Source organism: Netta rufina (assembly GCF_964035555.1).
Source record: "Netta rufina genome assembly, chromosome: 9".
Classification (NCBI taxonomy): Eukaryota; Metazoa; Chordata; class Aves; order Anseriformes; family Anatidae; genus Netta; species Netta rufina.
Genome location: NC_140132.1, coordinates 11,984,387 through 11,996,415, shown reverse-complemented (window position 1 = coordinate 11,996,415; position 12,029 = coordinate 11,984,387). Strand labels below are relative to the sequence as shown.

The window sequence follows — 12,029 nt, the reverse complement described above, 5'->3', positions numbered from 1 at the left end:
GTTTGCTGTTCAGGCTTTATTAGCTGTACTGCCCAGCAGCTCCTGTCTGGGGCCAAAGTCTCATGCTGTGAAAGGCTGTACAGGCAGATTGCTGTTGGGTTGTGATTTTCTGTTTTGATGAAAACTGAACTTGGTTGAGGAGGATTTTTATTTTGCTGCTGGGAGCTGCTTCTGAGGATGGAGAGTAGCAAAACCCACATCACTGGAATCTCATCCATAAACGATGGACAGCCTAGCACTATGGCAACTGATTGTTATGAGCTAGCAATGCAAAACAAAACTGCATTTTTTTTTTTCCCATACGAAAGAAGCCAAATAACATGCTTCTGGGAGCACAACAGCCAGTGAAACAAGGTAGCATAAAAAACCCACATCAGTTAAGCAGGACTGCAGCCAGTGGACAGTATTCAGTCTTTGCCTGTGAAAAGTTCAGGAGAGAGCATGAGGAAAAAAAGGTTTTTCTTTCTTTTTTTTTTTCTCTTTTAATTATTTGACTGTTCATTGGAAATCTAGCATGAATCACACACATCAAGAACTGCAGCATTCCCCCATAGCTGCACTCTCCCCACCTTCAACTTGCAAACTAAGGGATGTTTCTAACAAGCTGTAATTACCAAGCTCTGCTTGTAGCGTCTCTAACCGCTTTGGGAAGGCAGGGGAAGTATTTGGCTGAGAAGAACAGTGCATTTGGCCCCCTGTATTTAGCCCTTGATGGGCTATAGAATACACTTCTTGACAATTTTCACAGCACCTATGCTTAACAAGTGAGTATAAACACATGGGAGCAGTGAGAGAAAGCATTTATTAAGACAAAGTTAATAGCTATTTTTCTCTTTGGGATACACACAACTAAATGCCTACAACAGCTGACCCATTAAACAGATGTTACCATTTTCTCCTGCTCCTTTGTTTACTGCAGTGTGAAAAAATCCAATTGACAATGACTGTCTAAGTACTTTGATTACTCCTCAGTTAGTTGGTGCTTCTCTAGTCTTGTATGCAAAATAATGAGAAACATATTTCTACTGGATCCAATTCAAGCTAATCGTGACACGGTTTAACAGGGAAATTAAAGTAAAGCACCAAAATAGTTGCAAATGCAAGGAGCTCAGCCAGTTGCATCTCTGTTACTGCTCAGCATCCTCATTTAGCATTGCTGATTTCCCTGCTAGCGTGAATTTATTCCTCCGACCTCAACTATGTCAGGTCAGTCGTGCACTAATATTATCCTCAAATCTATTGAAATCAGTTTCACTTAAGTTCAGGACACAAATTGCCAACCTTGAAATAGCAGCTGCAGCGAACACCACAAGCTGCTGAAAATAGAGCACCAGGCCAATTACATCACGAGTGCTTGTGTGAGAACACAGCAAAGTCCCTGCCGTTGCTGAGGGTGCAGCAGGGGTCATTGTTCAATCCACCGCCGATGGATTTAACTAGACTCATATTTCAAATGCTGAGGAATGATTCTTCACTGCAAATTTGTCAATGTTTCCGTGGCTACGATTCTGGCAACGGATAAACAGATATAGAACTACTCTGATCAGCAACTAATACTCTCCTGGAGCCTTTGATCTCTGTGCACGTGAGCCAGTTCACTTTCTCTCCATGCTCAATGGTTAGCTTTGGTAAAATTCTAGCATGGTCATTTGAAGCTGCTTTGTTGAGCTTTCCATCTTTTCTGGCTGGTGCTTGGGCCTTCCTTCTATGGAGGGACTTGGCTGGGCTTTTCTGCTGCTTTCCCACATCAGTGCTGACATCCCAGAGCAAGACTTTCCCATCGTTTCCTCCAGTCAACAACCAGTATGTTTCTGGCATAAAGAGGACCTGTGATACTCCTAAGCTGTGACCTTTAAACTCCAGCTCACGTTCAAATTTGACACCAGTGACCCTGAATATCCTAACTTTACCATCTTGAGCTCCGCAGCCAAAGATGTTGCCGCATGATGCGACGGACAGGGAATGTGCAAGCGGAGGGTTGAAGAGCTGGCCAGCTGACTGCGGATTGTCTTCTGCTTCACACTCCTGAAGGTTTGTGGTCCACAGGGGGCGAGCTTTCTGCAGGTTCCACAGCATAACCTTGGGGGGGAAAAAAAAATCTGTTTTACATCGAAGGACACAAGATGTAGCATCAGATTCTTAGGTAGAATCAGATCGTTTTACTAATAGCAAAAGAAACCACTAATTCTTGCTCTGGCAGAGCAAGGACTGTGTATGAGTGCAAGAGACACAAGATCTGTTGTGAGAAGTGGTTGATCTTCACCTGTCAAATAAGACAAATCTCCACGGCACAGTCTGCAAGCCATCACAGTGCCCTTCCCAGCAGAGTCAATGACTCAGGCTTTTAGAGCATGAGGTGGATGAAAAAGCTGTTCTAAAAGCTTTTCCATTCATCTCGGCAATAGTAATCATGATATACTGCACCTCTTAATTATTTAAAAGGCAGGACATGAGCAGTGAATGAAAAGAGAGCTTTATGAGTCTGAATTTTAGTTCCGTCCCTGCTGCACAACTGTTCTAAAACAATCACTTTCTCACTCTCATGTGTTTGAGGAATGGAATAGCAAATAGTTCAGATCCTCCATTTTAAACATATCTCTTTGTACTTTTTATATCAAATGAGCAGATCTGGTTTGTCCCGTTATGTTATTAAGGAAGAGCATGCAATTCCTGATAAGGTAGGGGCAGGTGGTACTTTTAAACTTGCTTTTGAAATGCCACCCTGCCTTCAAGCTGCTTATGAAGCAAAAACCCTTCCTTCAAATGCTTCCGCCTCACAGCAATTCAGGTGCTGTAGATCTAAATGGCACCTGTTAAAAATTATTCTCTTGTTACTTCTATAGTATGCATTGATGATGATTACTTGCAAGGCCAGCAGATATCAAAGCCCAAGTCAGTCTAATTCAGTCCTGATATGCTGTTTGCTTATCTCGAGTCCAAAACATATTGTTTCCTTTATCTGGAATCCAAAACATCTTGCTTTTCACTTTTCTGTTTCAGCAGTCCCTGCTGCTGCTGCATGAAAACTACTTGGCTACCAGTGAAAGGGAAAACTTGTCCGTGATGACTGCACAGAGGGTAAGTCAGAGGGGCTGGGTCTTAATGCTTCACCCAAACACTCCCGTTCTCATCACAGACAGCGCTGCAACAGCTTTATGCATTTAACAAGTAGTGGCAAGTTTTATGCAAACTAAGTATTTTCTGTCCTCATGGCATTTTCCCCATTTCTGTGGCACTACTGAAAAAAAAAAATGCCAGTGACCTAATTTTCAGTTCTCATCAGCTGCTGAGTTTGACACACGAACACAGCAAGTTTCCATACTCATGGAGCTGGTGACTTGTCTAAAGACATGCTGCAACTCAGCACTTCAGAATCCTGCAACTCAGCTTCTCTTTGTGAAGTGACAGACCTCACAGCCAGCCCTGAAGCAGAAAAATACGCTTTTCACTGCAGAAGAACACTAACAAACGTCTACTATTTTGGGGATACTTTCACCTAAAAACTCGTTTGCTGAGCTACACTAAAGCATACAAAGAGTCACAACAAATAACCAGTTTGTTCTCACAAAAAATAGTATGAAAATGGTTACAATTACGATAAAAGGGTTCCAGCCATAGGCTTGTGATTCTGTGTTTTAGGCATATGAAATTAAGCAAGCAGTTTAAGGTGCTGAGTGCATTGCCTACAGTCAGACTGATACTTCAGTCGCCCTGAAAAGAAGTTTCTCAAATACTTCATTTAAAATATTTTTGTCAATGCCTAACAAATTTTGATTTTTTTTTTTTTAAATCTGGCAGTCAAAAAAATCTGGCAGACCAACCTTTTTTTTTTTTTTTTCTTTACAAACCGTGGCTTTAAAAATGAAAAAAAAAAAAAAGAACATGTGGTGCCTGATGCTGTCAAAGGAAACTTGCCCCAAATGCTACTAGAACCATGGAAAACTCCCCTCTATAGAGGGGAGTTTTAATCTCAGGCTGAAACAGGAAGACGATCAGCTCTCAATCACTGGAAAGACGCTACCAAAAACCATCTATCTTGCATGGTCAGCGTGGGCAACGTAATTCAAGACTCTGCTAATTCCTTAGCATGGTTTGTTCTAAGGATGCTTCAGCAAAGGACAAAGTTTTACTCTGCCTCATCAAGCGGAAAGGCAAAGAACATTCAGTGCTTCCAAGAGGATACTGCAAAGAAGGGCTGACTTTATAAAAACAGCTCATCCTCACAGCAGACAGATATTTATCCCTCTGCATTAAAGCATTCCTGCTAGCATCCTGTCTGCTTCAGGCATTTTGTCTTCCTAGCCATCCCCATTTTGTCTGCAGCCACGGCTGGTCACCAGGGCCAACTCCTGCTCCACACACAGAAAGCCGAAGCGCAGCCACCGCTTGGCCTCCCTACCCTCTGCCCATGGCACGCAAATCACCTGCATGTCCAGTCCGCACGAGACCAGGCTCTGCGGCCTCTGAGGCCGAAAGGCGACGGAGGAGCAGATGTTTGAGTGCCTGAGGGCCCGGCAGGCCTTCTTGCTCGCCAGATCCACCACCTTTATCGCCCCGGAGTCGTCCGCCGCGGCCAAGAAGCCGCCGGCCTCGTCCACCGCCAGGCAGTTGATCTCCTCCTCGTTCACCTGGAAGCGCTCCACGGGCTGGGTGAGGGCCCTGGCGTCCAGCAGCAGCAGGGCGGCCCCGTGGGAGGCGTACAGGCGGCTGGGGCAGCGCGGGCAGAAAGACACCGCGCCCACATCGTCCTCGGGGGGCAACCGCAGCCTCCCCACCGGGCTCCCCTCACCGCCGCCCCACAGCGCCAGCTCGCCCCGCTCGCCTCCCGAGGCCACCAGCCCCTCGCGGCTGGCCCCGAGGCACAGCACGGCTCCGCAGTGCCCTCCTGCCCAGCGGGCCGCCATCCCTGAGGGAACGGGGGACGAGGGACGGGGACGGCGGAGCGGCGTCCCCCAGCCCTGCTGCCGCCTCCCGGCCTCCCCGGGGCGGCTCCGTTCCCTCCCTCCCTCCGCATGCGCGGCGGGGCGGGCCGGGGCGGGCGGCCCGCGGCTGTGATGGCGGCGCCGGCCGCGCGCGCCCCCTCGCCCTGAGGCCTCGGGCGGGCGGGCGGAGCGCTGGGGACCGGCCCCGCCGCCGCCGCCGCCGCCTGAGGGAGGCCGAGCGGCCCCCAGCCGCCCCTCAGCCGCTCCCCGCCGCCGCCGCCGCCGTCGCCTGAGGGGGGGCGGCCGAGCCGGTGCGCGGCCGGGGGGGGTGGGTGGGTGATGGCGGCGGGTCCCGGGGGAGCGGCGGCGGCTTCGTCGTCGTCGTCGTCGTCGTCGGTAGCGGCGGCGGCGGCGGGCGGGGGAGCCGGGTGGAGGCTGCCCGGGCGGGTGCTGGAGCTGGTGTTCTCCTACCTGGAGCTGCGGGAGCTGCGGAGCTGCGCGCTGGTGTGCAAGCTGTGGCACCGCGTCCTGCACGGCGACGAGAACAGCGAGGTGTGGCGCAGCCTGGCCGCCCGCTGCCTGGCGGAGGAGGCGCTGCGCACCGACATCCTCTGCAACGTGCCCACCTACAAGGGCAAGGTGAGCACCCGGCATCGCCACGGCCCCCCCCGGGGGTGAGCCCGTGGTGAGGGTGGGTGGGAAGCAGCAGGGGTCTCAGCTCACTTCACCCCCACCGCCCTGCCCTAGGTCCGTGCCTTCCACCACGCCTTCAGCACCAACGACTGCTCCAGGAACGTCTACATCAAGAAGAACGGCTTCACGCTGCACCGCAACCCCATCGCCCAGAGCACCGACGGGGCCAGGACCAAGATCGGCTTCAGCGAGGGCCGCCACGCCTGGGAGGTGTGGTGGGAGGGCCCGCTGGGCACCGTGGCCGTCATCGGCATCGCCACGAAGCGGGCGGCCATGCAGTGCCAGGGCTACGTGGCCCTGCTGGGGAGCGACGACCAGAGCTGGGGCTGGAACCTGGTGGACAATAACTTGCTGCACAACGGGGAGGTCAACGGCAGCTTCCCGCAGTGCAACAACGCGCCGAAATACCAGGTGAGCGGGGCTTGGCGCTGGCCTGCGGGGCCGGCTTCCCTGGTGCCTCACAGCTGCTTGCTGAATGGGGCCTGCGTGCCCATCCGAGCATCTCTTTGCCATCCCTGCAGAAGGTAGGCAGCTTTGCCTCGTGAGGCTTCTTCTCCTTAGTTTGTCTTTTTACCCCTTCCTTACGTTGCACCTGTTCAGCCTGCCCGGTCCTCTGTCACCTCCCTGCTTCTATCTCAAATATCAGGCGAGGCCCGTGCATCGTGGGTGGTGCGTTAACACCACGTTGCTTTTTAAAGCAAAAGCTGACGAGGCTGTTTTAGCTCTCTGGAGTAAGGCTTGGCCCTGCGGTGAGGTGGCTGCGTGCAGTAGGTGTTTCACCCTTTTGTGAGCTGAGGCTGGTGCTCAGGTAGGAGCCTTCCTGCAAAACCCCGCAGTGGCACTGCGTGCTGTGTGCTGGCTCTCTGGCTGTCTTCCCGTAGCTGATGTCCTTCAGCTGGGCTATGAAGTCCAGATAATTTCAGGTTATTAAAGAGTGCGTGCTACCTTTTTGTCTGCCTAGAAGTGTTTACCCTTGTTCCTCTGGCTGCTTACACAGCCACATTTTGACTGCTGGATTTCCTCATGCTGCAACTTAAGCTGCATGCAGTGAAATCCCCATCTGGTAACGTCATGGGTTGGTATGAATAATGCCTTGCGTGTCAGTTGTGCATGAAGATCTAACTGTTACCTTATATTTATAAATTTTGCATAAAAGTTCACTGCCAAGCAGTTAATTCTGTCTGGAAGCTATACCTGCCATTTTTGCTATTAGTAACTGAAAATAATGTAATTAAAGACAGTTAGATTTCACGTTTCCTGACATGTGAATTGGCTCAGCACTTGCCAGGCCTGCCCGTTTGCAGACTTCCTGCTGTCCCTGACTAGGCCTTTCTGCAGCAACAGGGTGAGGAAGGGTTTGAAAGCCAAGCAGACTCTTGTGGGGACTCAAGGGTGAATGGTGTTTGCAGTCACTGCTTTCTTAAAAATTGTTGAGCGCTCAAACTGGTGATCCTTTAAAGTATTTTATTCCTGGTAAGAAACGGGCAGTGATCTGCTTGTGGAAAATATACTTAAAGGTAATAGAAATTCGTTAGTGTCGGTTCGAAGAAAAAAATGTCTTGTCTGGAAGCAATCCCCAGCATTGCGGTTGGCTGGCAGGGATAAGAAGTTTGTGCTATATCATGCTGTGTTTGCTGCTGGTGCCTGCGACTTGTGTTTATAGTTGAAAATAGTAAGTGCTAGATAAATGCAGGGAGCATTGTGTACACCCTGCTCCAAGACTCTTCTTGCATTCGGTGTTGATTTCGCTCGCCTGTGTATATCTGTTTGAGGATTTTCATGCTTACTTTGCCCAGACTTTGCACTGAAACTTCCTTCTGCCTTGGTCAGGGAACATCTGTGACAGTACTTGTGCAATCAGGAGTGTGTTCTGGTATGCTTTGTCTGTGGCAGTCACCTTTTTAAAACAATTTCATTGACTTTACAATTGCTCTTTGCGGACCTTACAGGTCAGTGGTAACAAGCAGATACAGAATACAGGTCACTTTGAGCAGAGGCCAACAATTCCCAGATTTCTGCGGTATTTTGAAGCAGAAACTGCACTGTATGATTGCTGACAGTGCTCTCACAAGGTTCAGGTGTGAAGGATTACGTTGATCACCGTGTAGGTGTTGAGATACAATCTGCCCACTTGGAGACAGGCAGAAGAGGTATTTGGGATCTTAACACATACAAGAGAAATTGAGAAATTCCTGTCGTAAAAACGTGGTAATGAGAAAAAGGAGAGCCTTGCTTTAATCTGATCTGCTGTCATACATGTGGGTTTTGCTTTATTTTTGTGTATGTTTGAGTATGTTGACTGTTTTTTTTTTTTTTTTTTTTTTCTCTCTCCTCTCCTGCCTCTGTTTCCAGATAGGTGAAAGGATTCGAGTTATCCTGGACATGGAAGACAAAACGTTAGCATTTGAGAGGGGCTATGAGTTCTTGGGAGTTGCGTTCAGAGGACTGCCAAAAGTTTGCCTGTATCCGGCAGTGTCTGCTGTGTACGGTAACACAGAAGTGACTTTGGTCTACCTGGGAAAACCTTTGGATGGATGACATGGATTGTTTCGTTGGGACGTCAAGATGTGGATGACTGGGAGGAGAAATCTGCATGTTGGTTAGAGGGAAACGTGTATTAAAAAAAAAAAAAAAAAAGTGTGGGTGTGTGTCCAAGAACCATCAAGGAAACCGTACAGAATTTTGAAACGGAGGACCAGCCATACTTCAGGAATTGTGTTACATTTCCTCTTTCTACCAGGCCAGAAAAATCCTCAGGGTTGCAGTTGGTTGAGTGGGAAGCTGACACATGCATGTTGCAACAGATTTCATTGCTAAGATGGCAGTGCGTGACCTCAAATATTTAACGAAGGATTTGATATAAAACTGCTTGAGGAAATTAACCTGAGATTTGTAAGTAGCGTGTTTTGTGAAAGACTCCCATTTTAAAACTGCTTGTTCCTTTCCTTCCCTCCTTTGGGCCGACATGGGTACCAGGGGAGAGCAAGTCTGGTTGGGTTTTATTTACAGTTTTTAACATACTGAGAAGCATGGTCTGTCTGGACTGCCCTTCTCCAGTATAACGATATAAAATGTGTGCAGCTATTTTTAAGTGTATTTTAAGAATTGTATATATAGACCATGTTGAAAAGAACAGTTAAAACAAAAGAAAGGGTTTGCTTTATTCTAACTGGAATATCATTTCTTAAAGGGAAAAAAAAAAACAACAAACAAACCACTACATGGCATCAGAAAAACCTTGGACAGGTGTATAACATTCATGTAAATGTACTTCTGTTGTATTGTAAAGCATTTTGGGACGCTCTTGTGGAGTACGGTGCTACATTGGCTCATTTTCTGTGTAGCTGAAAGCTTCTGTAGCTTTAACGATAGTTTTGTTCTCTGTAGGAAATGCAAAAAGTGTGCCCTGGAAGTTTTGTTTTGCCAGAATTCACGGTCCACCTTTAAGAAAGGAAGCTGCAACACAGTGCTGAGCTTGTCTTCCTTTCGAGGTCAAAAAATACAAGCTTTTGAAAGCGTTCTTACGCTTTCCAATCACTGTAGTGAAATATTTCAAAAGAATGAGGAGGCAGCGTTCAGCTTCTTAGTCGATCTTAGTTTCAATTTAAATGGCTTTTCAAGGCTTTACGACTTCACCTTTATTTAATTATAAAATCCCTCAGTACCCAAGTATTCACTTGCCAGTTTTCAGTCAGGACTGGCAGAATTCTCGCCTCCGTTTGATGGGGATTCTGGATTGGGTTCAATGTTTGCGCTTTTTGCTTTGCACTGTTTTCCTAAAATCCTCTTACAAAACTGCCTGGTGTGTCACTGCTCTGGCACGTGCAGGCTGAAGAGGCTGTGCAGCTTAGGGGCATGGGAAGGAGCTGCTTTCTGAGGTGGAAAGGTCTGTAGAGAGCTGCAGAAGGGCTCCTTTTAAAATAGGGACTGAAGCCGGTGAGCCCTCTGGTTGTCTCTCGGCTCTCATTTCTCCTTCATTGGTGTCTCCCAAAGCTTCGCAGAGCGAATTGGACAGTTCTGGAGTTGTTGCTGGTGTGGTGTTCAAAGAGGGTGGAGGAAATCTTTATACAGCCTCTTTCTGTTTTATTTGCATTGGAGAATGTGAATTGCTTGACCTCGGACACTGACATTTCTCTGAGCCAGGGGGGGGATTTCTCTTAGGCTGTGCTCGTTTACCCTCCAGTACTCAAGTGCCGTGAGGGAAGTGGCACGAGTAGGTGACTGAGGTGCCCAGCCAGCTGCTGCAGAGCTCTCCTGGGAGTGCTTTTTACACAGTAGTTAACTGTGCACTGGAACAGAGGATACACATTATTACCATTTAAAAGGATTTAAAAGTATTTATTTGTTTTATGTGTTGTTTATTGCTTAAAGGCAACGTTGAGGTCAGTTCCTCTTGGCTGTGTTAAAGAAATGAAATATGCAGTGAGAAATGATGCTTAAATGGTACTGAGAGCAACTGAATAAATGGAGAGAGACTGGCACGAAGTGAGTACCTGTGGGAAAAGTCAGTTACAAACTTTGTACTGGACTGTAGGGAACTTGTCTAAATAGCAGAACCATGTGGCATGAGGTAGGGAAAAAAGGAAACACAACCCTGTCCCGTTTCTGAAAGGAACATCTTCACTGAGGTGTGAACGTGTGGGCGCAGTCTTGAAAAATGTGACCGCTGCGCTGGCTCACGAATCCAATTAGATGTAAGTAAACCCTGAGAACTTCAGAGGAGTTTCATTCACAAATTACGATTGATTTCCATTCTTCAGACTGCGTCTTGCCCTATAAATAATTTCCCTCTAAATTAGAAATGGTGAAAGTTGAACATTCCTTAAGGGTGGGTTTGGGGGGACTCACTTATGTAAGACTATAACTTATTCCTGGAGACCAATGCTGGCTGTACAAAATATTAAAATAAACTCTGCTATAATTCAGAAGGGTATATCTGTGTGTATTGTTGTAACGACATCTGTGGGGTGCTGATAGGAAAAAACGGAGTAGCAGTTTGGTGTGTCTAAACAAAAAGTCTTATCGTCGGGAAGATGACAGCACTGGGACCCTGTGATCTGCTGCATGAAGAGACAGCTGGCTGGTGGTTACGAGGACCTGAAGACTCGGTAGTTTAATAGCTGTGCTCGTGAAATTACGTCCTCTGAGGCGGGGATGCTGGCGCGCGGCAGCATGGGAAAAGGCTTTCCTAGCAGCTGGAGGTCTCCTGACGCAAATTACCGAGCAGCAGAGGAGGTATTGTGCTCGCCGCCGAGGCTGCACTGCCCTGCTGCTGAACAGAGGTGACCTCCTTCCGAGCATAGCAGCTCAGCCTCTTTTTCTGTAGTTTTCAGTATAGAAGTGCAGGATTTCTTGGTAGTTGCAGGAAAAAGTAAGGATTCTGGGTTGAATTCTACTCCACGGCAACAGCATCCAAGATGAGCAGTGGTAGTTATTAACTACCAGGTTTTGAAAGCAGGTTTTGATGGTGGACTTTCTCTCCCCATTATTATTCAGATTATTAAAATTAAACACTGCAGAGCGTTTTGCTCTGTCAGGGATGTGTTTGCTCACTGTCAGCTTTTTGCAGGTCTTAAACTTGGGCCATCACTGGGAGCGAGCGTGATAGTGTGAACACCACGGAGCAATACTTAAAACTTCATCGATTGTTCGCTGTTAGCCCGTGTTACCCAGGTGTGCTTGCTTGAAGGTGACTTTCAACTTTTTCCTCACCACCCTTAAAAATTACTAAGAGAGAGGCAGCAGACCCAGATGTGCACAACTGAAGGTACTTGTGCTACCAGACCCGATTTAACTCCTCTCCCTCGTTATTTCTGAATAGCCTTTGTTAAGCCGGGTGTGTGTTACAAATACATCTGTGTATTTGGCTGGTGACCTACAGCTGAGACTTTTGACTAACCAAGCAGCTGTTTGCTTGCAGCTTTTCTTACTTGGTAAATCATTTTGAGACTGACTTTATTCATCTTTATACTTTGAGCTGGAGTGCTACAAGAAAGCAGATGGTGAGCTTGCCCTTGGGGAAAAAAAAGAGGCACCCCCTGCTGCCACCTTCGTGGTGGTTCACGCTGGTGGGACAGCAGGATTGCCAGCCCCTCCTGTGTTGTCTATGTCTCGAGCAGCTTTGAGTACCAAACGAATCATGCAGCTGGAGCAGCGATTTCTGACATGGACATGGACAGTCAGTGAGGTCCTGCAGCGTGCCCGAGCCCATTCTGCAGCACTGGGAAGCCGGGAGACACCTCTCCTCTCCGTGAGCTGCAGCCAGCACACCTCCTCCGGGCTGCTCAAGAGAGATGTGCTCGAGATACTTTGAAATAATAAAGATTTAACACCTGTAAGATTTAATACCTGTAGTCAAGCCCTGTGCTAAGGCATTGTTGTTTACTTTTTACTTGTTTTGCAGCTTTTCCAGTG

General features: G+C 47.9%; 2 protein-coding genes across 2 annotated transcripts; one reads left to right on the top strand and one right to left on the bottom strand.

The window, feature by feature from the left end:
* Positions 1-255: 255 nt before the first annotated feature.
* WDR53 (WD repeat domain 53) lies at positions 256-4,977 on the bottom strand. Its single transcript, XM_084291868.1, has 2 exons — positions 4,425-4,977; positions 256-2,079 (listed from the first exon to the last, which is right to left on the bottom strand). Exons 1-2 carry the CDS (start codon positions 4,902-4,904, stop codon positions 1,501-1,503), a joined length of 1,059 nt encoding a protein of 352 aa, XP_084147994.1. The 5' UTR covers positions 4,905-4,977; the 3' UTR covers positions 256-1,500.
* A 284-nt stretch (positions 4,978-5,261) lies between these two features.
* FBXO45 (F-box protein 45) lies at positions 5,262-8,334 on the top strand (the record flags this gene model as incomplete). Its single annotated transcript, XM_084292125.1, has 3 exons — positions 5,262-5,561; positions 5,670-6,026; positions 7,968-8,334. 3 exons carry the CDS (start codon positions 5,262-5,264, stop codon positions 8,151-8,153), a joined length of 843 nt encoding a protein of 280 aa, XP_084148251.1. The 3' UTR covers positions 8,154-8,334.
* Between the last annotated feature and the right edge of the window lie 3,695 nt (positions 8,335-12,029).

Coding starts and splice junctions, on each gene's coding strand:
- WDR53 (XM_084291868.1), bottom strand. CDS start 4,904: ATGGCGGCCCGCTGGGCAGGAGGGCACTGCGGAGCCGTGCTGTGCCTC. Junction 2,080..4,424: donor CGTGCGGACTGGACATGCAG/GTGATTTGCGTG, acceptor TTCCCCCCCAAG/GTTATGCTGTGGAACCTGCA.